The 27492-nt window shown below is 50.4% G+C and overlaps 2 protein-coding genes, 1 non-coding gene and 1 pseudogene across 3 annotated transcripts; 1 reads left to right on the forward strand and 3 right to left on the reverse strand.

Annotated features, from left to right (window-relative positions):
* Positions 1-3224: 3224 nt before the first annotated feature.
* Positions 3225-3297, reverse strand: Trnak-cuu. Its single transcript has one exon. It is a non-coding gene; the product is annotated as a tRNA-Lys (tRNA).
* An 8080-nt stretch (positions 3298-11377) lies between these two features.
* Positions 11378-13307, forward strand: LOC113567150 (cytosol aminopeptidase-like). Its single transcript, XM_026994325.1, has 3 exons — positions 11378-12480; positions 12534-12998; positions 13057-13307. Exons 1-3 carry the CDS (start codon positions 11428-11430, stop codon positions 13195-13197), a joined length of 1659 nt encoding a protein of 552 aa, XP_026850126.1. The 5' UTR covers positions 11378-11427; the 3' UTR covers positions 13198-13307.
* Positions 13308-13476: 169 nt separating this feature from the next.
* Positions 13477-14731, reverse strand: LOC113567152 (annotated as a pseudogene).
* An 11119-nt stretch (positions 14732-25850) lies between these two features.
* LOC113567149 lies at positions 25851-27428 on the reverse strand. The gene is made up of 4 exons (XM_026994324.1): positions 27417-27428; positions 26872-27103; positions 26752-26806; positions 25851-26007 (listed from the first exon to the last, which is right to left on the reverse strand). The coding sequence occupies exons 1-4, from the start codon at positions 27426-27428 to the stop codon at positions 25851-25853; spliced, it is 456 nt and encodes a 151-aa protein (XP_026850125.1).
* Positions 27429-27492: the final 64 nt, after the last annotated feature.

Consider the following 27492-nt stretch of genomic DNA (forward strand, 5'->3'; position numbering starts at 1 on the left):
CTTCAAGCGGGGCGCCGTTGGTTCAAGGGATTTGAGTCTTTAATCCTCACACAACGCGTTCGCTTTCTACGGTTCTCTTCCCTTTGCTTGGTTTCACTTTCGTGGCTCACTATTCACTTCACTCTTGTTGGCTCCGTCTGTGGACTGTCCTCTTTTCTGGTCGCGGCCCTCCTCTTATAGGCTCGATTCTGCGTCGGCGCCGCCGATGCCGCCTGGCGCTAACGGCACTTTCCGCCATGCGGTGCCCGTATTTTTCCATCGGCGTTCCTTCATTCCCTTGTCGCTTTCCAACGGGACCTGGCTGGTGGCGTGATCTCATGACCATATTTGGTCATGCGCTGGACCACTGCCGGCCCGATCCCGTCATCCCGCTGCTCGCTCTCCAACGGGACCTGGCTGGTGGCGTGATCTCATGACCATATTTGGACATGCGCTGGGCCACTGCCGACCCGATCCCGTCATCCCGCTGCTCTCTCTCCAGGGGTCCTCCCCTCTCATCTTGGGACCTCGGGAGATATCTCCTCGGGAATTCGCCGCCTCCGGATATCCCCGGATAACGGTCGTTAGCGCTTAACCCTATACTGCCCCCTATGTGTGGGAATACCTTTCCTCACACTTCCCCCTTTCTTTTATTGGCGGAAAAGCCCCGGTTTTCCGCGACCCAGGTTTGGGATGTTTCAAAAATACCCGCGCGACCGGCGCGCGCGTGCTTTGTTCTCGACCGGGGTCCCTGGCGCCCTCTTTCGGCCTTGCGCCTGGCGGTGTTGCCGTATCTCTTCGATGCGTGCGATCGATTCGATTTCCCCCTATCGATGGTTCGCAGAGGAGCTTCTGTCGCCCCCGCCCGATATGGGTAATGGTCGCTATTCTGACCTACTCGATATGACACAGAGTTGCCCTTACGCTCCACTCGATAAAGCGTAGGGTCGTCTTTGCGATCTACTCGATATGTCGCAGCGTGCGTACTCTACTTCCGGATCGCGAATCCCTCAATGGACTGGAACCGTACTATTTCCTCGCGATGCCGGACGTTTTGTTTGTTTTTCTTGTGCGCGTCTGGTCTTCCCTACCGTCCTCCGATGGCGCGACCGCCTTCCGCCTGCCCTCTGGATGCTTCGGATAAGTTTTTCTCCCGCTTTGCCGCCCTCCGCCGCCTTCATTCAAGCTTCCCCGATGCCCCGCCGTTCCTCGGCCGCCAGGTAAGACCGTGTTTTTTTTTTCATAATATTTTTTTTTTTTTTTTTTTTTTTATTGTTTTCGTTTTCCGTTGCTTCCCTTTTTTTTCACTCCTCTTCTCTACTCTTCTCACCTCCTCAGTACTTAGCCCGGAATACCTCCTGCCGATCGGTGGACACCAACAGCCGGTACCGGACGCCACCGTCGTTGACCAGGCGCTTCACCCTCCTTGAGGTTGGTTTTATCCGCGCGAGGGAGCGCGTGACGACGGCCGGCCACTCCTCGCGGTTGACGGGCCGCCACCGTGCGGTCCTCTCTCCCATGGCTCAGGTGAGTGGCGTTCCGCTGCCTCGTCCTTCTCCGCTTCCGCCGTTGCTCCCGCGCCGTCACCCGCTTCGCCGTCGGTCGCCGCCTCGACTACGGGTACCGCCGCTGGGCCCTCCGCCGACAGTGATGTTGTCGCGTTCGCTGTACCCTCCGTCTCGCCCTCTTCGGCCGTGGGTGCTGCCGCTGGGCCTGTCGACCCCTGTGGCCGTGCCCGCCGCCTCGGGTCCCGCTCGTCACTGGCGCGTGGTGCCTCTTCCCACAGTCGCGCCTCCCCCGGCTCTTGCCCGGGCTGCTGAGGCGCGGGCCCCGAGGCCCACGATATGTGCAGCGTTTGCACGTGCCACAACATGCCGTCTCTTACCGCGGAGCGCACCTCCTGCGAGACGAACGGCCCAATGGCGGCTCCCTGTGGCCCGTGCCAGTGCTGCTGCTGCTGCTGACGCTGCTGCTGCGGCTGCTGCCGCGGCTGCTGATCCCCTTGGCCGCGCGCGTTGTCGTCCGGCGGCCGACTCTGGAGCGGCTCTTCCTCTGCCCCCGGTGACGGTGGGGCCTGCGGCCGTGGCTCCTCCTCGGACTCGACGTATTCAGGGGGTGGCTGCCAAAGCTCTTCCTCCTCCACCTCGGCTCGTCGTAGCCTCTCCTGCCACTCCTCTTCGGGCGACTGGACTCGGGCCGCCTTCGGCGCTGGTGGGCACTCCGCCTCCTCCTCATCGCTGGAGATCACCGCCAGCCCGCCTGCCGCGCCCTCCGCCCGCGTCGCCCTTGCCTTCTCCGCTTCCGTACGCAGACGCGCCCTCTCCTTTTGCTCCGCTGCGTTCATCTTGCTAATGCACCTCCATTGGTGCGCGACGTCTCGTTTGTGGCGCTCCGCCTCCGCTTCTTGCGCCTCCTTCTCGGCCTCCTGCGTGGCCTTCAGCCTCTTTGCCAGCGCCAGGGCGTCCTCCCACACACGCCGTTGCCTCCGCTCCTCCGTCGCCGCGGCCAGCGCGAACCGCCGGTGCCATTCCGCGAGGCGTCGTGCCTCAGCGGCCGCGTTGTCTTCCGTGGCGTCAGCCGGCGTTGCCTGCGGCTCCTTGACCGCGGTTTCGATCGGCGTTGGCTGCCGCTCCTCGACCTGTGGGTCTGTCGGTCGCTGATCCCTTTGCCGCGCCGTCGACCTCCCCCTTGTGCGTGCCGACGACTCCTCTTCCCTGGCCGTACGCGTCGACCGGGTGGACGCCCGCTTCGAGGCCCTCTCACTGGGCTCCTCCTTCCGCGTTGTGCGCCCCCTCCTTCCTCTCTCAGGCCGCTCCTCGCGCTTGCTGGTCCGGTGCTCCTCGCGCCTACTGGTCCGGTGCTCTTCGCGCTCGCCGGCGCGGGGCTCCTCGCGCTTGCTGGTGCGGGGCTCCTTGCGTCTGCTGGTCCGGGGCTCCTCTCGTCGGCTGGTCGGGGGCTCCTCGCGCTTCGCCTCTTGTGCGCGTTTTCTCCGCGGTGCCGGCTCCCAGCTCACCAACTCCAGATCGCTTCCTGCATCGGTGTACCCCGGCGATACCACCGGGGACATCGTCGGTCCCGTGGATCCCGCGGTCGACACCAGCGGTGAGGCCAATAGCTGCAGCTCCGGGGACCTACTCCCCCTACCTACTCGTCGGGGCAACATATAAATATTGTTGCAGCGAGCCTACCGACCGCTGAGCCAGCCCAGCTGCATCAGACGGAGAAGAACGGTTCGTTACAACTGGCGCCCAACGTGGGGCACGAACCCACGACCCTGAGATTAAGAGTCTCATGCTCTACCGACTGAGCTAGCCGGGCTGGAATCCGCGTAGCGTAAGATAGACTTAAGATACCAATAAAGCATTTTAACATACCAGTACAAGACACAACCCGTGCCTTCTTACTTGTCGGGAGGGAGACAAGGTATGGGCCAAGCAAAACCATCTATCCAACGCGGCCGAAGGGTTTGCGGCAAAACTGGCCCCGAAATACGACGGTCCCTACACCATAGTGGATTTCGTGTCCCCGGTCATTTGTAAATTGAAGAAGGACAGCGAGAAACGGACGCGGACCGCCCATATAGGGGACCTGAAGCCACAACCCGGGGAAGGAACCCCTGAAACAGGCCCTGGAACCGAAGCGTAGACGACGCACAAGGAGGGGCAACGAGCAAGGCATACGGAGAGGAACCGGAGTATGCGGACGCGCTCGAGGCCTGGGAGATGAAGGCGGGAGGAGCCGTGACCGCGGCCCAGATGGAGAACGGGGCGGATCCATACGAGCGCCTGACGCTGCCGGCGAGTGCGGAGCAAGTAACGCTGCGGAGACGGCCGTCCGAGACCCAAGAGGAGCTCATCGCGAGCCTGGCGGTCCCGGTGAAAAGCCGGTCGCCTAGCCGACCGCGGGCAGAGAGTGGGGAGAGGCCCACCCGGCCAGCACAGTCGGAGCAAGGGAGCGCGAGAAACCCACAGAGGGAGGAAGAAGGGAGAGCAGGAGAGGATCATCAACGGGGACTCGAAGAACAAACCACGAGACCGTCCAGTTCGAGTTTTGCCCACGTCGCCAAGCAGGTCAGGGAGTGGTCGTTTCGGTTCGACGGAACGGCGAAACCACTCGAGTTCCTGGAACAGATCGAGTGGTCAGCCGACATGTACGGGTTGGAGTTGAATTTAATTCCGCGAGCCATGCCTGAGCTGCTAAAGGGTCGGCCGCTCATGTGGTTTGTAGCCAACAACAGGCAGTGGCAGACATGGAACGCATTTGCGCGTAGCTTCCAAGCATACTTCCTGCCGAGGGGGTATTTTGAAAAATTACTCCAGGAGGTGAGGTTGAGGAAGCAAAGATGGGGAGAGCCATTCAAGGACTACATGGTGGAGATGCAGACCCTCATGCGGCCACTAAAATGCACGCCCGAAGAGCAGTTGGAGCTCATTAGAGACAACAGCATGCCAGATTTGAGGGTGTTCATCCGGCCACATAGGTGCAGAGACCTGGACCACATGATGACGCTGGCCGACGAGTTTGAGGCTCTGGAGAGGGATCGGCTGGAGTTCCAACGAGAGTGTCCGGCGAGCAAAGCAAAAGCAAATAATCCGTTAGCCCGTCCGACAGTAACGGAGATATGTCGCCGCTGCCAGGGCGAAACGGCAGCCAGCTCTGATTCGACAGGGGAAAAAAGGCCGGTCCCAACGCGGCGGGACGACCAAACGAACACGAACATAGAGGCGGGGTTCGTGAAAAACCCAGCCCAGGCGTGTCGACGATGCGGGAGTGACCGCCATTGGGCACAAGCATGCAATGGCCGACCTATAACATTCTGCTGGAGGTGCGGCAAGGTAGGGGCCCCGACATGGCAGTGCTGCCCGAAAGCGGGAAAAGCCCCCCAAAGCTCGTAGGAGAACTCATGGAGGAGGATGTCCAGCTGTCGGCGGTGGTGAGGATCGCGGGCAGCAATTGGAAAGCAACGGTCGATACCGGGGCGACAAGCAGTTTTATCAGCTGCGAGGCGGCGAGTAGACTGGGGGAAGAGAGGCGACAGAAAGAAACGAGGAAGCTGGTGCGGCTGGCTGACGGACGCAGCCGGGAAATCAATTCCCAGATCGAGGTGGAGTTGGCCTTCGGGGACAAGATCGTTACAATCCCGTTTCTCGTGATGCCCGGAGTAATAGATGAGCTGGTCCTGGGATGGGATTTCCTCGCCGCGGTCGGAGCAGAGGTGACCTGTGCGGGACACAGGGTTGTGATCCCTGCGAGAGGCCACCGCCAGGGGCGGTTGGAGGAGAAGTTGTCAGTGGCGGTGGTAGCGAACACGGAAGGGTCTGTCGGGCCCGCATCCGACGGAACGCGAGCGGAGGAGGGATCGGTGGAAGACTTCCTGGAAAAGGAGTTGGAAGAGTTCCGAGAACTGAAGTGGTTGTCGAACATAGCTACACACACGATCACGATGAGTGATGCCCAGCCGGTCAAGCAGCGTTACTATTCTAAAAATCCCAAGATGCAAGCCGAAATCAACCAACAGGTTGACGAACTGCTGGCAAGAGGGTGCATTGAGCGATCGAAGAGTCCGTACAGTTCACCCATCGTGATGGTCAAAAAGAAGACGGGAAAGTGGAGATTATGCGTGGACTTCAGACAGATAAACGCAAAGTCCATCAAGGATGCATACCCCATGCCAAGGATAGACTATATTTTGGACCAGCTCAGGGAGGCACGGTTCATTAGTAGCTTAGACTTAAAGGACGGATATTGGCAGATACCACTGGAGGTAGGCAGTAGAAAATTCACCGCGTTCACGGTGCCCGGCAAAGGGCTGTTCCAGTGGAAGGTGATGCCATTCGGACTCCACTCAGCCTCGGCTACGTTCCAGAGGGCATTGGATCAGGTGATAGGCCCCGAGATGATGCCACACGCGTTTGCGTACCAAGACATCATTGTCATCGGCCGTACCGAGGAGGAGCACAAGCGCAACCTCGAAGAAGTTTTTCGGCGGTTGAAGAACGCAAACTTGCGCCTAAATGTGGACAAGTGTCAATTTTTTAGGAAGGAGCTACGATACTTGGGGCATTTGGTAACGGGAGACGGAATCTGCACCGATCCCGAGAAAGTGGCGGCCATTAAGGAGTTGCAGCCGCCAGCAAGTGTCAAAGAGCTACGACAATACTTGGGCGTGGCCTCCTGGTACAGGCGGTTCGTAAAAGGATTCGCCACGTTGGTGCAGCCCCTCAGCACTTTGCTGAAGAAGAAGGCCAAGTGGGAATGGTCAACGGAGCAGCAACAAGCGTTCGAGGACGTAAAAAGTCGGCTGACAGCAGACCCAGTGTTGGCATGCCCAGATTTCTCAAAGAAATTCGTGCTCCAGACGGACGCCAGCGACTACGGACTGGGGGCGATCCTGACGCAAGAGACGGAGAAGGGCGAAAGGGTCATCTCATACGCCAGTAGGACCCTGAACAGCGCGGAAAAGAACTATTCGGCGACCGAAAAGGAGTGTCTGGCCATTGTATGGGCTATAAGAAAGCTAAAGCCCTATCTGGAGGGATACCATTTCAAGGTGGTCACAGACCACATGGCGTTGAAATGGTTGAACAGCATCGAGAGCCCAACAGGGAGGATCGCCAGGTGGGCGCTGGAGCTACAACAATACGACTTCGAAGTGGCATACAGGAAAGGGCAGCTGAACGTAGTGGCGGACGCACTGTCCCGACAGCCATTGGCGGAGCGATGCCTGAGAACCACCGAGGAGGATGCAGAGAAGGGACACGAACCGGAGGCAGAGTGCGGATGGATTAAAAAGGTTAAAGAGAGGATGAGGACGGAACCTAGGAAATATCCGGATTACGTCGAGGAAGCAGGCCGGGTATACCGGCACATCCCGCACCGAGCGGGAGAAGAGGAAATAGCATCATGGAAGTTATGCGTTCCAAAGGGTCTAAGAGAGAGAGTCATAAGAGAGAATCACGACTCGCCGGAGGCGGGGCACGCGGGCGGCAGAAGGACGATGGCCAGAGTAGCCGCCCGGTACTACTGGCCGGGGATGCATCGAGATGTGAGGACATACGTGAGGAGGTGTGAAATCTGCCTACGCTACAAACCAAGTCAACTGCAGGCGGCCGGAAAAATGCTGACACGAGTGCCAGACGAGCCGTGGGCAACGGTGTGCCCGCTGCCCAGGTCAAAGCATGGGAATGCCATGTTATTGGTGATGGTGGATCGGTTCTCGAAATGGACCGAGTTGGTCCCCATGAGAAAGGCCACGGCGGAAGCACTAACGAAAGCGTTTGACGTTTGGCGTGCCGAAGGTGGTGATCACAGATAATGGCGTCCAGTTCACCAGTAGAGCGTTTAAGAGGTTTTTGGAGCAGATGGGCGTACGGCATCAGTTCACGGCCCCGTACACGCCGCAGGAGAACCCGACGGAGCGAACTAACCGGACGGTGAAAACTATGATAGCTCAGTTCACCGAAGGGAACCAGAGGAACTGGGATGAGAAATGGCCAGAGATAATGCTGGCCGTAAATTCAGGGGTGTCCGAATCCACCGGGTACGCGCCGGCGTTTGTGGTACAAGGGAGAGAGCCGAGGCTACCAAAGGCTCTATACGATGACGAAGCGCTGGGCACAGGACAGGGCACGCTCAATCCGGACGAGAACGCTGCCAAGTTGAGAGAGGTATTTCAACTGGTGAGGCGGAATCTCGAAAGAGCGGCGCAGGACCAGGCGAGGTATTATAACCTGAGGAGGAGAGCGTGGAAACCCACGATTGGAGACAAGGTATGGGCCAAGCAACACCATCTATCCAACGCGGCCGAAGGGTTTGCGGCAAAACTGGCCCCGAAATACGACGGTCCCTACACCATAGTGGATTTCGTGTCCCCGGTCATTTGTAAATTGAAGAAGGACAGCGAGAAACGGATGCGGACCGCCCATATAGGGGACCTGAAGCCACAACCCGGGGAAGGAACCCCTGAAACAGGCCCTGGAACCGAAGCGTAGACGACGCACAAGGAGGGGCAACGAGCAAGGCATACGGAGAGGGATGGACGAGCACGAAAGACAGAAACTAGCGGCAGGGGCGGAGAGGAGAGTCCCAACTGGATGCCACGCAGGACAAGGTCGTACAGGATGAGCCTACAACTAAGGTTCGGTAAAACTCAGAACCACGCGTGTCACGCAGGACAGGAATCGCTCACAAGGGAGGAGCGGGCGGCCCAACTAGATGCCACGCAGGACAAGGCCATACAGGATACTCTTACAACTAAGGTTCAGTAAAACTAAGCTGCAGACGGCGGCCGGCGGACCAATGAAGCTGGACCTACAAGAAAAAAAAAGGAGGATTAGCTCGTCAGCCAATAGGAAGGGAGCAAAGGCAAAAAGGGTAGAAGATACCCGGGTTGCCACTAGCCCAGGGGGGGGGGGGGCGCGTTGCGTGGTGTGCCGCCGGCCGCGGGGGCACCCGAGAAGGGGTTCCGAGATGAGCAGAAGTCCGGGTCCGGGTCCAGGACATCGAAGCCAGCTGCTAACGTCGGGGATGGCGGGACAAAAGCGGATGCCGCCCGTGCGCGGTCTACCGGCTGGGGAATCGGATGATCCCTGGGTCCGAGGCGCTGCACGGGGGTGACATCCGCGTCTAAGCCGATCCAGAGACGGGCGGAGCTGGCCACGGGGGGCGGGCCGATGTTGGCAGCACGGGCGAAAGGTCGGAGGACCTGTTGATCACGGGCTGGAAGATCGGTCAGCACCCTGGATCGGAACCCAAGGACGGGCTGTGTAACGTGTAATATGCAGCATCATTTAATAAGATACTTGACGGAGCAGCGAAAATGGATTCGCCGCGGGTATCCGGCCATGGGTGACATGCAAAGGGCGAGCAGGAGTAGGTCCCCGGAGCTGCAGCTATTGGCCTCACCGCTGGTGTCGACCGCGGGATCCACGGGACCGACGATGTCCCCGGTGGTATCGCCGGGGTACACCGATGCAGGAAGCGATCTGGAGTTGGTGAGCTGGGAGCCGGCACCGCGGAGAAAACGCGCACAAGAGGCGAAGCGCGAGGAGCCCCCGACCAGCCGACGAGAGGAGCCCCGGACCAGCAGACGCAAGGAGCCCCGCACCAGCAAGCGCGAGGAGCCCCACGCCGGCGAGCGCGAAGAGCACCGGACCAGTAGGCGCGAGGAGCACCGGACCAGCAGACGCGAGGAGCCTCGCATCAGCAAGCGCGAGGAGCCCCACACCGGCAAGCGCGAGGAGCCCCGGACCAGCAAGCGCGAGGAGCGGCCTGAGAGAGGAAGGAGGGGGCGCACAACGCGGAAGGAGGAGCCCAGTGAGAGGGCCTCGAAGCGGGCGTCCACCCGGTCGACGCGTACGGCCAGGGAAGAGGAGTCGTCGGCACGCACAAGGGGCACCCCACATTGGGCGCCAGTTGTAACGAACCGTTCTTCTCCGTCTGATGCAGCTGGGCTGGCTCAGCGGTCGGTAGGCTCGCTGCAACAATATTTATATGTTGCCCCGACGACAAGTAAGAAGGCACGGGTTGTGTCTTGTACTGGTATGTTAAAATGCTTTATTGGTATCTTAAGTCTATCTTACGCTACGCGGATTCCGGCGCTGGATCTCCTCCCGACTCTCCTCTGTGGTCCGATGAGCGCGTTGCTCCCTGGGCCCCCCACGGCGTCGCCAAGCGTGGCACCGCCGGCTCTACTGACTGGGGCTAGCGATTCTTGGCACGGGGCCCAAATCCACCTCTCAGTCAGGCGCCTGACGCGTTCGCTCTCACTCGACTCACTTGGCTTTTCGGCCCGAGGGTGCCTCACTCCTGAAGGGATGCGCTTCAAGCGGGGCGCCGTTGGTTCAAGGGATTTGAGTCTTTGGCTCTTGGCTGCACGCTCGAGTCCGCCTCTTAATCCTCACACAACGCGTTCGCTTTCTACGGTTCTCTTCCCTTTGCTTGGTTTCACTTTCGTGGCTCACTATTCACTTCACTCTTGTTGGCTCCGTCTGTGGACTGTCCTCTTTTCTGGTCGCGGCCCTCCTCTTATAGGCTCGCTTCTGCGTCGGCGCCGCCGATGCCGCCTGGCGCTAACGGCGCTTTCCGCCATGCGGTGCCCGTATTTTTCCATCGGCGTTCCTTCATTCCCTTGTCGCTTTCCAACGGGACCTGGCTGGTGGCGTGATCTCATGACCATATTTGGTCATGCGCTGGGCCACTGCCGGCCCGATCCCGTCATCCCGCTGCTCTCTCTCCAGGGGTCCTCCCCTCTCATCTTGGGACCCCGGGAGAGCTCTCCTCGGGAATTCGCCGCCTCCGGATATCCCCGGATAACGGTCGTTAGCGCTTAACCCTATACTGCCCCCTATGTGTGGGAATACCTTTCCTCACAATATGAAGAGAAGTCGAGAAAAATCTATGAAAACGAACGCACGCACTCCTTTTTTTTTCGTCGTCGAAAAATACAAATTTGCAGTCACCCAAGTTTTTCGGTCTCTTTATTTTAGAAAAACTATTCTAAATTTTCAGGAATTAATGATGCAGTATCGAAACTTTAAAGGAATCATTTAGTCACGGCACTTTGTAACGGCAATGCCTTATTGTAAAATTAAACTTATTTTTCGCTGAAATATTTTAAAAGTTAAAAGTTAAAAAGGCGTATGCCAAATAAATTGTATTCTCTAACGTTTTGATTTTAAAAACCTTTCTTTTTTATCACCCACTTATACAAAAAAGATTCTTTAACGAGCGGGAACGAAATTAACTCTGAATTATGCTCGCACTTGTCATGAGATAGGAGAGTGGAACTTTTCTCCCTCTCTCTCTTTCTTACACACAAGCCCGCCGTTGGAGATGGATAGAGAGATCGAGAGAGAATGAGTAAGCGCGTGGAAGGCGATTTGGTCGTTATAATAACGATCCGATCTCATCCACATTTGACAGTCTAGTAAATATGGCGTTCTCTACGATTCTGCGTTAATTGTGAATGCCACAGATTTTTCGTCTTTGTGGGGGCGGACGGGTCCAGGTGTCTGGATATACAATTTGGTTGCTCTAGCTTTCATGGTCTCTGATATCTAGGTGCTCATCAAGGACGCTCATAGGACGAAAAGGCTTCCTTCTGGAAGTTACACTCATCCAGAGCCACATCTATTTGAGTACCATGGCCCTTCAAGAGTTCATGATTTGTTAGCCCCATTTGTCAAAGATATACATACTCGACATGTTTACTCCTCCGAGGACAGCCAAACCAAAACAGTAGTGAGTGAAGGGCCGATGTCCACTCGTTTTTAGATTCTGATCCTTTCGAATTTCCTGAATGTACCGACCAAATAGCCCTTGAAGTGAGTGTCACTCTCTCATGGAGTACATTCATCGCCTCAATTTGGCATTCTCTATTGCTAGAAATTGAACACGAAATACGTATATTCTGATATTTGGTACATTGTGTGGGCTTAACGAAAAATAATGCTTGGCGTTGTACGTCGGCTGGTCTCCCAGGCCTTCCCGCAGCGCCTGCGACCACGTCCCCAGGCTATCCAGCGCCGCTCCGCCTCGCAGGCGGTAAACCAGATGTTGCAGCTCCAGCAGATGGACATGTGTGCGGATCCTCCATCCCGCGGACTTGTGGTCGGCGTGTTCGCCGACGAAACGGACCGCAATGATGCTGGCGTCCTCACCGCGGCCGGTTGGCGGTACAATGTCCAGAAGACTGCCGGCCGATTGCTAGAGGTCCTCCGCATGTCCGGACCCATGCCCAAGCGGGGCGAGGCTCGCCTTTTCTTCGCGATCGAGCCAGAGCGCATCCCCTATTACTCTGTGGTGGCTGTGGTCGGCCTCGGCAAGGAGTGCCTCGGCTACAATCCCTACGAGGTGCTCGACGAACAGAAGGAGGCGATCCGTCGCTCCGTGGCCGCCGCCTGCCGTATCCTGGCCGAGCTGGACACCGACAGAATCGAAGTTGAAAACTGCGGCCACGCCGAGTCCGCCGCCGAGGGGGCCGCATTGGGCATCTGGCTCTACCAGGAGCTGCGTAACCCACAGAACAGGATTCCAGTGCCGTCGCTGGACTTATACGCAAGAAAAGACGAGGTCTGCGACCTCGAAGGATGGCGCATTGGTCTGCAGAAGGCAGCCGCCCAGAACCTGACGAGACAGCTGCAGGAGATGCCCTCCAACCTCCTCACACCCACAGCTTTTGCGCAGAATGTCGTCGAGGTGCTGTGCAAATCCGGTGTCAATGTGGAGGTCAAGGTCGAGGGCTGGGCCGAGAGCCAGTCAATGCACGCCTTCCTGGCTGTGGGCAAGGCTTCGTGCGAGCCACCCATCTTCCTGGAGCTGAGTTACTACGGCACCTGTGCCGAGGAGCGCCCCATTGTGCTGGTGGGCCAAGGCGTGACTTACGATGCTGGAGGATTGTGCCTGAAAGAGAAACATGAGCTCTTCCATATGCGTGGCGACATGACCGGGGCCGCCGTTGTGGTGGCCTGTTGTCGAGCTGTGGCTGGCCTGCGTTTACCGGTAAGTACTCAGGACAGAAATGATATCTCCTTGAATAATAATGCTGTTCTTAGGTCAACATTCGCGGCCTGATACCTCTTTGTGAAAACGTAGTGGGCTGCAATTCGGTCCGTACTGGGGACATGGTCAAGTCCATGAACGGCAAGACCATCGAGATCCAGTGCACCGATCACGAGGATGTACTGGTCCTGGCAGACGCCCTGCTGTATGCGCAAAACTTCTGTCCCAAGTGCATCATTGACGTCGGCACCTGCTCGGGCTACATGCGCCAGGCCCTGGATGAGTCGGCTGCGGGGGTCTTTACCAACTCGGAGATCCTGTGGCAGCAGATCAAGCACGCCAGCATGCATACCGGAGATCGTGTGTGGCGCTTCCCATTGTGGAAATATTACAGCAAGGCCGTGCGTGCCGGGGGACGCAGCGACGTGCAGAACTATGGCATTGACCGAGGTGGACGTCCCTGCAAGGCCGCTGCCTTTCTCCGTGAGTTTGTGCCCTGTGGCCAGTGGATGCATATTGTGAGTATTGTGGGGCGCTTTGTTGGGGCGCAGATCTTATGGATTTTCTCCCTCAAAGGATGCCACAAATGTTATGGTGACAAAGGGCTTCGAATACGAGTATCTGCGCAAGGGAATGGCCGGCCGCCCGACCCGAACACTGGTGGAGTTTATTGCTCAGACGATTTGCAAGGATACGGCCCCACGTTTGGCCAAGTAATCAATCTCTAACGGGAATCCAATGTTATATATATTTTGTACTGTGTTTTTTGACGATGCCACACACGAACACAAAATTACACTTGAGCTATGATCACTCTATTTTACATATGTTTTCGCATATAAAACAGAGAAACAGCGCTAGTGTTCGATCTTTTGTTGGGTCCTGGGCTTCCAACTATTGAACATGATAACTAGACACTGTGGATTATTGCTTTGTCAGACTCTACCCGGAATCGGGTATTATATGTAATATCTGTGGTATCACTAAAAGTGAGTGCTACGCCAGGGAGACTGCATGAGTAATCACAACGTTTATGTCAATGGGTGGATAGTTTTGCAGCAGCTTCACATTCGAGGCAAAGTCGTTCTCTAAAATTGCTTCCCTTTGGATTCTATAAATCAGTAAATACATCAGTAAATGCAAATGAATCAGTTCAAAGTCAGCACATGCTTACAATATCATGGTTCAGCAGATTTTGATGAGAAAATTAAAGCGCTGCTCGTCCGAGAATACCTAATCCCAAATTCGCAGCACATCGGGCAGTGGAAACTCCTGCGAGAGCAGGAGGGTGAGCCACCTGAAGCTGTAGTACTGCGGAGGCAGCTCTTGGCTCTTCAGATGCTATATCTTTAGTCTTCAGCATGTTAGATAGCAGGCCCATCATGAACTTTATACCACCCTCCGCATCGTCCAGAGTCTTGATGAAGAAGTCGCGTATCTCGCTCATTAGAGCCGTGAAGCAGAAGAAACAGTCTGCCTCCGCGTGGGCGCGGTACGAGAGATCCGGATCCGAGGCCATCACATAGTAGATGGGTCCGACAATCTCATTCATGCCCTGTACGTAACCCAGGCCAGGACGTTCGCCGAGCTGAGCACCGTGGGCACTACCCGTTTGTGAAGCCGGCGCCCGTGCTCGCCTTTACTGTGCACCACAATGTCACAGGGATACTCTGTGGGCTGCTGAAAGAACGAGATGTCGGGACACAGGCGCCTCACATCTTTGCCGATCTGCAGCAGAAATTTGTTGTCATTGAAGAATGTGTTCCAGGCGCTTTCTGGCCCCTCGCTAAGCGGATGATCTTGTAGGCCAACGCCCCTTGAATCAACAGCGACGTCCCCGTCCCCGTCGCCTTCTCCAGCTCCATTGCAGCTGTGTTCCGGGGGGAGTACCAATTCCTCAATGAACTGCTGGTACAGGGCTCGCTTCTGGGCCAGCGTGGTCATCCAACTGCTGCGTCTTGGTCCCAAGTAGCCCAACAGCAGTTTCCAGCTGAGTGCACGGAAGCTTTGTACATCGGGCACACCTGTGGATTGGATTGGATTCATGTCCATGAATTACTACGCCTATCAGAAGTGTGATATCCCACCATTAAACGTCAGTCTCCTTTAGGTCAACCACATCCTGGGCCAGCGCATCATCGAACTCTTTTACACTGAAAGATACAGGGGGGGGATAACAATCTTTTGTTCTTAATTCCCGAAAACACGTCACATTTTTGTGTCGTCCATACCGCGCCTTGAAAATGGACATGCTTTGGCTGTATGCGGGCGAGGATCTCAGTTTGCTCCATGCAGGGACAGTCGCTTTGCAATGATGTGGACTGGACTTATATTATTGCTTTGTTGTCATCCAGCCAGCTGCATTATTGCTTTTCCCAATACAGTTCGAAGCAGAAACAATTTTGATATTCCGTCGAATATTTTTAGATATCTAGATCTCTCAGCCCTGCCCACATAATTTTATCCGATTAATGAATCAATTTTCTACTTAACTGTCTTGTTTTAAATACTTGACTTTAATTGTTTTTGCCTCAATTTTGGTTCCTCAACAAGAATATATGTATCTGAAAACCCGAACTTAGCCCTCTTAAGCCCCCTCTATTTAAATAGTTCAAATACTGGAGGTAAATGACGGAAAATATTAACGATTGTAAATTCTTCTTGTAGGCTCATGCTACCTTTCCTCTGAACTTAAAAAAAAAACACTATATCTGTTCAGCCACAGACATGTAAATCGGAGTCGAGCATTACTACTCGCTGCTGCTACCAGATCAACAGCGAACACCCTTCAGCCCTGGGGGAGTCGTTGGAAACCGCAACAAAAAGATTCCTAGCGTTGGAGCGGCGAAGCTCAACAGAAACTTGGAAGAGTTATGTGGACTTCATGGAAGAGTATGAAGGACTAGGACATATGAAGATTGAGCCAGCATCAAAAGTTCCCAAAAGGCACTACTTCATTCCACATCATTGTGTACTCAAACCTGAGAGCACCACCACAAAGCTTCGGGTAGTATTCGATGCCTCATGCAAATCAACAAGCGGGAAATCTTTGAACGACATTCTGCAGGCTGGACCCACCGTTCAGAGCGAACTTATGTCCATTCTGCTACGATTTCGAATTCATAAGTACGTATTCACAGCGGACATAGAAAAGATGTACCGGCAAGTGTGGATGAATCCGGAGGATCAATTCCATCAGATGATAGTCTGGAGAAGCAATCCATCCGAAGAGATCAGGTACTATCGCCTGAAAACAGTAACATATGGGACAACAGCTGCTCCGTTCCTAGCAACGAAATGTCTGGATCATTTGGCAATACAATACAAAGACAGACTACCAGTAGGATCAACAACATTAAAAACAGATTTCTATGTTGACGACTGTCTAACAACTGTCTAACGACAAGAACTAAATAAGATATTTCTACCGTCCGGATTCAAATTGCGCAAGTGGTGCTCCAACAATGAGCAACTTCTCCAAGGAATCCCCAAAGAGGATATTGTAACCGATGTAAAATTAGGAGAGACACTAGAGCACTACAGCGTGAAAACTCTGGGTCTCATCTGGATGCCGAAGAAGGATACATTGTGTGGACGAACACAGAAAAGCCAGGCTACACGCATCACCAAACGGGTGGTATGTTCCGAACTGGCCCAAATCTTTGACTCTTTGCACCGGTGGTAGTAAAGGCAAAAATCTTCATGCAACAACTTTGGGAGCTCAAACTGGATTGGGATAACGAATTACCATTACAACACCAAACCGAATGGAAAGAATACCGGGACGACTTACAAACATTGAACAAAATGCAAATTCCCCGGCATATCTACGATGGTAAAATTCCAGTTACCCAAGAACTCCATAAGTTTGTAGATGCATCAGAACGAGCATATGGCGCAGCAGTATATGTACGCGCTACATACAAAAACAACCAAGTGTCAGTAAGACTGCTCTGTTCGAAATCACGTGTAGCGCCGACAGCCAAACAATCACTACCACTGTTAGAACTTTGTGCTGCAGTGAGCTCACAAACCGAGTCCGACAGGATCTGCACATGGACATTACAACGGTTTCAGGATGGTTTTGGAGTGATTCCACCGTTGTTTTATCCTGGATAAACGCATCGTCATCAACATACCATACCTTTGTGGCAAATCGAATAGCCAAAATCCAGGCATTAACAAATCAGTCACAATGGCGTCACGACGTGTCATCGGCCAACAACGCAGCCGATGTCCTGTCGAGAGGAATCGCATTGTGGTGCTCAAGCATTAAGGGCAATCGCAAGACAACAATATTGGATTATCAATGACAAGACAATGGCTAGAAGCATCATCCACAGCTGTGTTAGATGCACCAAGGCTACACCAAAGCTGATACACCAGATCATGGGCAATCTCCCAGCACAACGAGTCACACAAGCAAGCCCGTTTCTTAATGTAGGCGTCGACTACTGTGGACCAATCTCGATCCACCATAAGATCCGAGGCAAAAGACCCGATAAGGCGTACATCGCCGTGTTTTGCTACTTTTCCACAAAGGCAGTACACCTGGAGCTGGTAAGCGACCTGACCACAGATGCATTCTTGGCCGCCCTGCGTCGATTCTTAAGCAGACGTGGGAAGTGTCAAACTATTCATTGCGACAATGCAACGAACTTTGTGGGTGCAAACAACCAGCTTAAAGAATTAGAAGACTCTATATTCAGCTCAAAGGCAAGTGCTCTGATCACGAATCATTGCAACAAAAAGCAAGTGGATTTTAAATTCATTCCTCCCAGGGCTCCATCGTTTGGCGGCCTCTGGGAAGCGGCGGTAAAATCAGCAAAAAAGCTGTTGATAACAACCACCAACACAGCCTCATTGACATTTGAAGAACTAAACACAGTGATAATCGAAATTGAAGCAATTCTCAAATCTCGACCCATCACTCCAATGTCAAATGATCCCACTGATACAACAGCGCTCACCCCAGGACACTTCTTGATTGGTGAACCATTGACAACGCCTCCTGACGTCAATACTGATCATCAAGGAAGAACATTGGTCAAGCGCTGGGATTTGGTATCGCGTCTAAAGCATTCATTCTGGAAACAATGGTCTACAGAATACCTCCAAGAATTGCAAGCTCGGCATAAATGGAAGACCGCTTCACCAAACGTACCTGAAGGATTATTAGTTTTGGTTAAGAAAGACAACCTTCCTGTAATGAAGTGGCCAATGGGTCGCATCATTAAGACATATCCTGGACAGGACAACCACGTACGAGTGGTTGACGTTAAGACAGCATTTGGCGTATACAAGCGCCCGATCACTCGTCTAGCGCCGCTCTTTCCAGAAGATGTGGCAATCAAACGTTCCCACAACGTGATCAGTGACACCACGGAGATTGATGAGCCACCCACACAGCGAACAACAAAATTGTCACCTACATTAACATCAACATTAGTGGTGCTGTTGCTCATGCTTCCATTAGCATTGTCACAGTCAATAAATGTGACACAATTCGCAAACAAGCCTGGAATATTCTATGAGAAACTTGGAACATCAAGAATAGCAACGTCTGAGTGGACCATGATCGTATACTATGACTATTGGAAGGATATGCAACTAATGTCTGCTGGAATTTCAGAGTTACGATACATGTGCCCTGAATTAAAAAATGTTCCGGCATGTAACTCCATAGTTCAACACTTTCAACATGTGCATTACGAGCTACAAGCAGGAAGCGTTTTAATGAAAAACTCTCGAAAACGCAGATCGCCGCTGGACATCATAGGAAATGTAGCAAGTAGTCTTTTTGGTGTTCTCTACGCAAAACACGCAGAAGAGATGACTCAAGTAATTGAGAAAGTGAAAGCCAATGAAGACTTTTTACTACATCTGCTCCAAAACCAAACATCAATTGTCGACGCGACAATAAACGTAGTCAGAAAAGACAATGTAACAACTGATAATCGCCTAAAAGTTTTGGAACAGCATATGGCTACTATCAACCGAGAAAGAGGGTCATATCACAGCGATCATCTGGCTCAAGCGTACTTAGGACTAATAGCACAATTAACCCTGCTCACAACAACTCTCCAACGAATGCAGTCCGACATATCTGATGTCCTAATCGGTATTCATCATCGGAGAATAAGCTCCACGCTGGTGTCTCCCGAGCAACTAATAGACCAACTAGACCAGATACGGGATAATTTGCCACAAGATCAAATGCTGCCGGTCACAACGAAGGAGGTGATTCAACTATACAGAATCATGCGAGCCGAAGGAACCCCGACTGCAAAACACGTCATCTTCAAGCTGACGCTACCGCTGGTCTCAACAGCTCAGCTCGAAGTTTTCAGCATCATCCCAATTCCGTTTTGGGATTCAACAAGCTGGAGTCTATTTGACCTCAGAACCACCATAGTAACGGTGAAAATCCACCGAGACCAGTTCATGGGCACTACCCAAGATGAATTCCGACGTTGTCTTAAAGTACACAACGAGGAGTTCATCTGCTTTGACCATCAGACGATCTTCAATGTGGACAATTGCTGTGAGTTTCAACTGTTTAACAATAAAACAGAAACACTCTGTCAGGTAACACACACAAAGGATGACACGGTGTGGCTAAAAACTCAGCATCCAAATAAATGGATCTTCGCAACGCATTCTACAACTAAACTTCAAGCAGTATGCAACGGAGTTCCGACAACCATAACACTGAAAGGAACTGGTCTACTCTCCATATCGCCTGGTTGCACTGCTCGCATTACTGAAGTAAGCATCAGCACCTTCAGCACCACAATTAGCGAAGTAAAATCGACTTACACTCGGTTTGGCGACGTGAGCCCACCGGAGACATCACCCTCGCCACCAATGTGGCAACTGAAGAACCAGACATCAGACTTTCATCAAGAACTTGATGATCTACGCCAGCAACTATCAACCATCAATCATCACGAGCTGCCACACCATCTCACCACCGTGCAGCACCATCAACTCGCGGCTTACGCAACCCTAGCAATATTAATTCTATTGATCATTGCCTTCATTTTCCGGGAGAAGTATCTAATATGGAAACCAAGGCCATCAAATCACGATCCAGCCATGTCATCACCCCCTATACCCCTTGCACGCCGGTTTGCCGTCGACTTGAGCGATGGTTGAACACCAGTTCAACGGCCGGGAGAATGTTCAGCCACAGACATGTATTTAATGAATATTAGGAATATACAGTGCAATCTCATACACAAATACTAATAAATAAAATTGTCCATGTCACTTCATGTGAATGAATATGACGACACGAAAAATACATTAGCAACTAAGAATAGACAAAAGCACTTGTATACTCGAACCCACCAAAAGGGATCAAGCAATAAACTATCTACTTTATTGCTGCCAAGTACCTAAGTAAATGCACTGAAATGTAACCCCCGCACAGAGTAAGTGTACCCAATCTAAAAATACACTCACAAGGAGCCTGTGCGTTCCTTCCCATAGAATAAGAGTACCACTGCTAGCTATATAAGGAGATGCATTTGTTCAATAAAACTCAGTATCAGAAAAAGTACCATAGCTGCCTGTCACTCATCTTCCATCGCAATCATCAGGGGCTGTCGCCGTGTCTTCAGATCCTCCCTTGCGCACCGTAGGATACCCACTCCGCAGTCCAACTGGTTCAAGTTCTAGTTGCGACGACCAAACTGTAGACGGTTTATGTACCGAATGCAACCCAGCTTCCTACACACACACACACACACATTAACAATATCTTTCACCTGAACTGCGGTAACATTAATAAATTTTCATTATTTTCGGGGGAAAATTTAAATATCCCCTTGGCTTATAATAGGTTAATCGGAGGATCCAAGGATTGGAAACTATATTGCTATATTTTGGTATTCCGTCGAATATTATTAGCTATATAGAACATTTAACCATGCGCACATAATTTTATCCGATTAATGAATCTATTTTCCACTTGACTTGCTGATTTTTATACCCGATACTCAAAATGAGTATTGGGGTATATTAGATTTGTGGTGAAAGTGGATGTGTGTAACGTCCAGAAGGAATCGTTTCCGACCCCATAAAGTATACATATTCTTGATCAGCATCAATAGCCGAGTCGATTGAGCCCTGTCTGTCTGTCCGTCTATCCGTCCGTCCGTCCATCCGTCCGTCCGTCCGTCCGTCCGTCCGTCCGTCCGTCCGTTCGTCCGTCCCCTTCAGCGCCTAGTGCTCAAAGACTATAAGAGCTAGAGCAACCATGTTTTGGATCCAGACTTCTGTGATATGTCACTGCTACAAAAATATTTCAAAACTTCGCCCCGCCCACTTCCGCCCCCACAAAGGACGAAAATCTGTGGCATCCACAATTTCGACGATACGAGAAAATTAAAAACGCAGAATCGTAGAAGATGACTATATCTTCTAGAGCGCAAAATCTCAACCAGATCGTATAATTATTATAGCCTGAATCAAGAAAACAATTTCATTCCTTCTCGCTCTGTCTCTCTCTCTAACACACAGGTTTCATGGTCGGTTTTGTTAAATGCAAAATATGAGTTCAAGGATCTCAGAACCCATAAGAGCCAGAGCAACCAAATTTGGTATCCACACTCCTGTGATATCGGACCTTATCCGTTTCGTGTCCAAATTTTGCCACACCCCCTTCCGCCCCCGAAAACGACGAAAATCTGGGGCATCCACAAATCTCAGAGACTATTAAGGCTGGAGTAACCAAATTTGGTATCCGTTCTCCTGTTAGATCTCACTATAAAACGTATATCTCAAAATTTCGCCCCACCCCCTTCCGCCCCCACAAAGGACGAAAATCTGTTGCATCCACAATATTACAGATTCGAGAAAATTAAAAACGCAGAATCATAGATAATGACCATATCTATCAGATTGCTGAATCTGAATGAGATCAGATTAGTTTTATAGCCAAAAGGAACAAATCAATTTGCAGTGGCTACGCAGCGCCCGACGTCACGCTCAGACTTATTTTCTGTCTCTCTCGCACGCACTCTTTGTCGTGTTGTTTAATATTAGCGGCGTCTGCCGGAGGAGAGCCAGTATCTTAGTATCGGGTATAACTGTAGAGATGCGGTGTCCGCAGCAATTCACAACGTTCCCCCTCGCAGAATCGTAGAAGATGACTATATTCTCTAGAGTGCAAAATCTCAACCAGATCGTATAATTATTACAGCCAGAATCACGAAAACAGTTTTGTTAGAGCAACCAAATTTGGTATCCACACTCCTGTGATATCGGACCTTGACCGTTTTGTGTAAAAATTTCGCCACACCCCCTTCCGCCCCCGCAAAGGACGAAAATCTGGGGCAACCACAAATCTCAGAGACTATTAAGGCTAGAGTAACCAAATTTGGTACACACACTCCTTTAAGATGTCACTATAAAACGTATATCTCATCCGCCCCCACAAAGGACGAAAATCTGTTGCATCCACAATATTGCAGATTTGAGAAAACTAAAAACGCAGAATCATAGAGAATGACTATATCTATCCGGTTGCTGAATTTGGATCAGATCAGATAATTTTTGTAGCCAAAAGGAACAAATCAATTTGCATTGGCTACGCAGCGCCCGACGTCACGCTCAGACTGATTTTCTGTCTCTCTCGCACGCATTCTTTGTCGTGTCGTTTAATATTAGCGGCGTCTGCCGGAGGAGAGCCATACTGACTTAGTATCGGGTATAACTGTAGAGTTGCGGTGTCCGCAGCAACTCACAACGTTCCCCCTCGGTTTTCTTTTAAATTTATTATATATATAAATAAATATAGCTAATACTGTAACAGGTAACGAAGCAGGAGGCTAGGATCTGAAACGGTACACGAGCAGATGGAGGATATGATCGAGATCCATTGCTGCCGATCTCATGGTTAGTCGGGTAGAGTGGGGGGTGGGGTATGGAGAGATCGCGTCACGATCGTGTGCGGTTCAAGGTTCAGACGGAAGAAATTTACAGAGAAATGATAGTGTAGGGAGATGAGTCAGCGGAACTAATTCGAGCGGGAATTGCTTGCGGTGTCATTGCAACTCGGTATGCCCACCCTTCATTGATCGCACCGGTCCAAATAGGCTGAGTAATGGGTAACGATCCCTAAAATAAACGCTCTACTTCTGCTAGGTTACGACATCTTGGCGCCACATGATCCTTAATAACGGCAACAATTAACGGGAATTCATTACAAACAGTTTATTCATTAAACTTTTCTACAAGCTATCATGGCTGCTAAGTGGTTATATATATATAAAGGCTACTAAAGTAATAAGGAAAATATGTTCAAATAAGCTGCAATTAAGATTAATTATATATATAAAAATATCATGATGAAAGATCCTATTAGACTAGGGTCAACTAATTATAAAGAGTATATTCAGGAATAATGGTAATTACGTTACACAAATAGAAAGGAAAGGAAAATATGTTCAAATAAGCTGCAATTAAGATTAATTATATATATAAAAATATCATGATGAAAGATCCTATTAGACTAGGGTCAACTAATTATAAAGAGTATATTCAGGAATAATGGTAATTACGTTACACAAATAGAAATATATTCGAAAGGTTTTCAGTTTAATTGTGTAACAAGTCAACGATATATTTCTATACGTCAGTAGGGGATGGATTGGAGGGGATGTCGAGGTCACTGCCGGTGGGGATTCTCTGGTTCCGTGCTCATTCGGTAACTTGTGGGGGGGGGGGGGGGGGGGGGGGGGGGGGTCGTTTGACCGCGTCTCGACTCATACTACATAAACTTTAAAATTTTAGAATCCCGTGACTCTCCAGGGAGCTAACTCCGAAAACAACAATTTGCATATTCCGATCATAGCCGAAATGAAATGGCACAATCATACATAGGGCGTACTCGAAAGTACTAGGGGCTTTCGTCGGGGTGTTCCAAAAATATCGCGGGCGTGAGGTCTTGAGATGGAAGTCGACACACACAATTTTGTACCCACCCTTCCATGATTTCCAGTGGTGCGAAATGTTCTGGAAATCCCTAATATTCTCACCCTACCCCCTTACGTCACCATGTCACCAGGAAATTAGAAGTCTACTCCATATTCATGGCTGACAAAATTCAATATATTTCTTTGGACTTAATACTAGACATGTGGCTACATCATCAAAACCGAGCGAACAAGTGTTTCACTACCTGAAAGAACACAAGTCTTCAATTAACCAATAGGCAAATCAAGGGAAAGAAATTAATGGAAATGGAAAAATATGAGGCTTAATCTCTAAAGGAGAAAGAGAAGCGTTTTAGATATTTATAGAGGTATGTATATATAAACGAGAGCGTATATGAATATAATATATGATATTAGAAATAAGGAAATTAAATATGTATAAAGAAAAAACGAAAAATTAAAAAATTATAAATTATAAAATGCTCATACCAGCGTACCGCCATGGTGAGCCAAAACGCAATTTAATTAAAAATAAAAAAACATTTTTATGGTTGTTGGTTTAAGGCGATTAAAAAAAATTTTCTTTTTTTTATACCCGATACTCAAAATGAGTATTGGGGTATATTAGATTTGTGGTAAAAGTGGATGTGTGTAACGTCCAGAAGGAATCGTTTCCGACCCTATAAAGTATATATATTCTTGATCAGCATCAATAGCCGAGTCGATTGAGCCCTGTCTGTCTGTCCGTCCGTCCGTCTGTCCGTCTGTCCGTCCCCTTCAGCGCCTAATGCTCAAAGACTATAAGAGCTAGAGCAACGATGTTTTGGATCCAGACTTCTGTAATATGTCACTGCTCCAAAAATATTTCAAAACTTTGCCTCGCCCACTTCCGCCCCCGCAAAGGACGAAAATCTGAGGCAACCACAAATCTCAGAGACTATTAAGGCTAGAGTAACCAAATTTGGTACACACACTCCTTTAAGATGTCACTATAAAACGTATATCTCATCCGCCCCCACAAAGGACGAAAATCTGTTGCATCCACAATATTGCAGATTTGAGAAAACTAAAAACGCAGAATCATAGATAACGACCATATCTATCAGACTGCTGAATCTGGATCAGATCAGATCATTTTGTAGCCAAAGGAAACAAATCAATTTGCAGTGGCTACGCAGCGCGTGACGTCACGCTCAGACTGATTTTCTGTCTCTCTCGCACGCTCTCTTTGTCGTGTCGTTTAATATTAGCGGCGTCTGCCGGAGGAGAGCCATACTGACTTAGTATCGGGTATAACTATAGAGTTGCGGTGTCCGCAGCAACTCACAACGTTCCCCCTCGTTTTATATTTACGTTTACATTTATAACGTATTCTGCGGAGAGGAAATAACTATTCGCCAAACCAGACCGATTTGACCTTAAAAACGCACCGAAAGCTGTTAATATATTGATCACACATCAGATTGAGTTCCTAGGCCCATAAAGGTGGCATTGAATGTTGTTCAAAGGCATAAAATGATCATTCGAAAATATCTATAAACTATTTAAATGAGCTTTTTTCTCACTCCTTTGGCTGCAACTGTATTTTCTTTGACTTCAAATGGAGTTAATTATGCAATCGTTAATTTCTTCATATTCCTATTCATATTCGTTTTCTCTCTCTTCGTTTGTCAGTTCCGTTATTTGCCAGTACCGTTTTGCATTGCCTGGCAGTGCATCTCTGCCTGGCAATGGAAATGGAAATATGTAACGTAAATGCGAAAGAGCTAAAAGAGGATGCCATAATTGATTCAGTTCTATGTTCACGCACACCCTTATTCACATTCATTATAATACTTCAACGAAAGAATATCATTTATACAATCATTTACAAATTCAAATTGCTCCGAACATAGGTTAGCCACTAAAATCTCTCTTACACCCTGCCACTAACTATCCGGTAGAATAAGAGAGATTGAGTTACCCTCTCGGGGGCTAGAACAAAAAAAAAGGGCGATACAACGCTGGCATTCCTACAGCCACATAGCGCATGTACGTGTTGCTTCTGTTTATTATATATTACTGAGGTCTTTTTCGAAGGTGTTGTGTCGTAATTTGCAGTTGTCGTTTTTGCTCTTTGCCTTTATAGGGGTTGTTGCTCATATTGCTCATATTTTTGAATTCGTTTGTTTCTCGTTACAATTGTTTTTGGTTTATACTTTTGTTCATTTAGAATTTGCCTTAAACATCTCTATGGTTATTTTTGTGGACGCACCTCATCCACGCCAGCGTCCGGGGTTATGGTCCGGTCCGAGACGGTTGTGCCTATCCTGTCCAGCCAGACTCGGACCGTACCGCAGTGCCACCGCCGGCCGTTCGCAGCGCGCAAGCCCCTTAGGGCAGAGGGCGACGAGGGGGCGCCGCTCACGAGAACGTGCTGCTTGTGCTTTACCATCTAATGGACTGATGGCCCGTATTGGCCATTGGCCATTGGCCGTGTTGGAAGTCGGCCTTGGCCTGACCCGGAGCTGGTGCTACCGATGCCCGTCTACCCACTGATGGCTGGGTCGGGGACGGAGAGGAGGCGGTTCCGTGTGGCACGGGGCTGTGGCGGGGACTTGGCGCGTCGGCGATTACACGAACGGGACACACACACCAATGCATTTTGAAGTTTTTATATTTTTTTGTACGATTTTTTTCAGAGTTTTTGCAGTTGTCCTGATAACACACGATGATGAACATACATTATCTACTAGGTCACATTTAGGTTAGTCTTCTTTTTTTAGTGTATTTTTTATGTATTCTTTTTTAGTTTTTTTGTTCGCATTGATATACTTTGGTCTGATATTCCTCCTTTGTCATTGCCAAATCCTCTATGTTCGTGATTTCATGTTAGACTTTTGGTGTTTTTTGGTTTCCTTCTGTTCTTCTTCTTTTTGTTTTTGCTTGTTGCTTGTTGCTTGTTGCTTATTAAGTGGCTCCTTGTGCTTTTGCCCTTGCACTGGCTCCTCCATCCCCAACCCCCACCGGCAAATGCCACAGGGTGTGTCAGGAGGAGCCTGCTCCGGCTTTGTGTTTGCTCAGAGAGCGGGAGAGAGAGTGAAGAGATGACGAAAGTGTTGCAATCGTAACTTCGGCTACCAACGGACACAATTCGAGAGAATGTGGATTGACGGGCTGTGTCCAACCGTCTTTTGCTGCAGAATGCTCGACCGCCCAGTAGCAGTCCTCCGGATCCGGGTATTTATGCGGCAGCTTGCGGAATTTAAACTTGGGAATTACAAGCCCGTGCAAGGCAAGTGCATCGCATTCACATTCGCATCTGCAGCTTTTGCCAAAGCTTTCCAACGTCCTGCACATGCACACGCGCAGCTTAAAGTTATAACGCGGGGGTTGCATGCCGCCTAAAAGTATGCAACAGCAAGTGCCACCTGTTGTGCTGTGTTGTGTTGTGTCGTGTTTGAATTACCTTTGAATATGGGCGAGGCGCGCCAAGTGTGCGCCGCCCCCTGTCCCAGAAACTGACCCACAGATATCTCCAGCAGCATCATGGGCAGGCCGACTAGAAAGAGCAAAACCACATACGGCACCAGATACGCCGATCCATAGCGGTCCAGTTCTCGTGGGAAGCGCACCACATTCGCGAAGCTCACGTTGAGGCACAGGCAGAGCACAAGGCCACGGAAAACGGAGCATTTGGTCTGGAATGGAGTGGGAGAGGTGAAAATATTGGTTTAATAAATGCATTGAATAAAGTTTGATATAAATTGATATAAGTATATGACAATAGTTATATTCTTCCTGCATTCAACATTTTCCCTCTAATTAATTGTTGCTCTTAAGATGGAATCTTCCTTGTGCCCACATATAACCAAATATAAGCCTTCAGTGTACAGACAGTCAAATTTATGTATTCCTATTTGCTAGATATGCACATTACTTCTCTATATTGATTTTAATGTTCTATTACACCAATTCTAAAGGTGGATATCCAACGACCAACGATTCTCAAACATTTGACAACATCCTAAATATTTTACATAATCTTTCACTTAAATTTTCTATGCATGAGAAATCTTTATATCAAAAA

Source organism: Drosophila persimilis, unplaced genomic scaffold (assembly GCF_003286085.1).
Source record: "Drosophila persimilis strain 14011-0111.01,24,50 unplaced genomic scaffold, DperRS2 tig00001990-arrow-arrow-pilon, whole genome shotgun sequence".
Classification (NCBI taxonomy): Eukaryota; Metazoa; Arthropoda; class Insecta; order Diptera; family Drosophilidae; genus Drosophila; species Drosophila persimilis.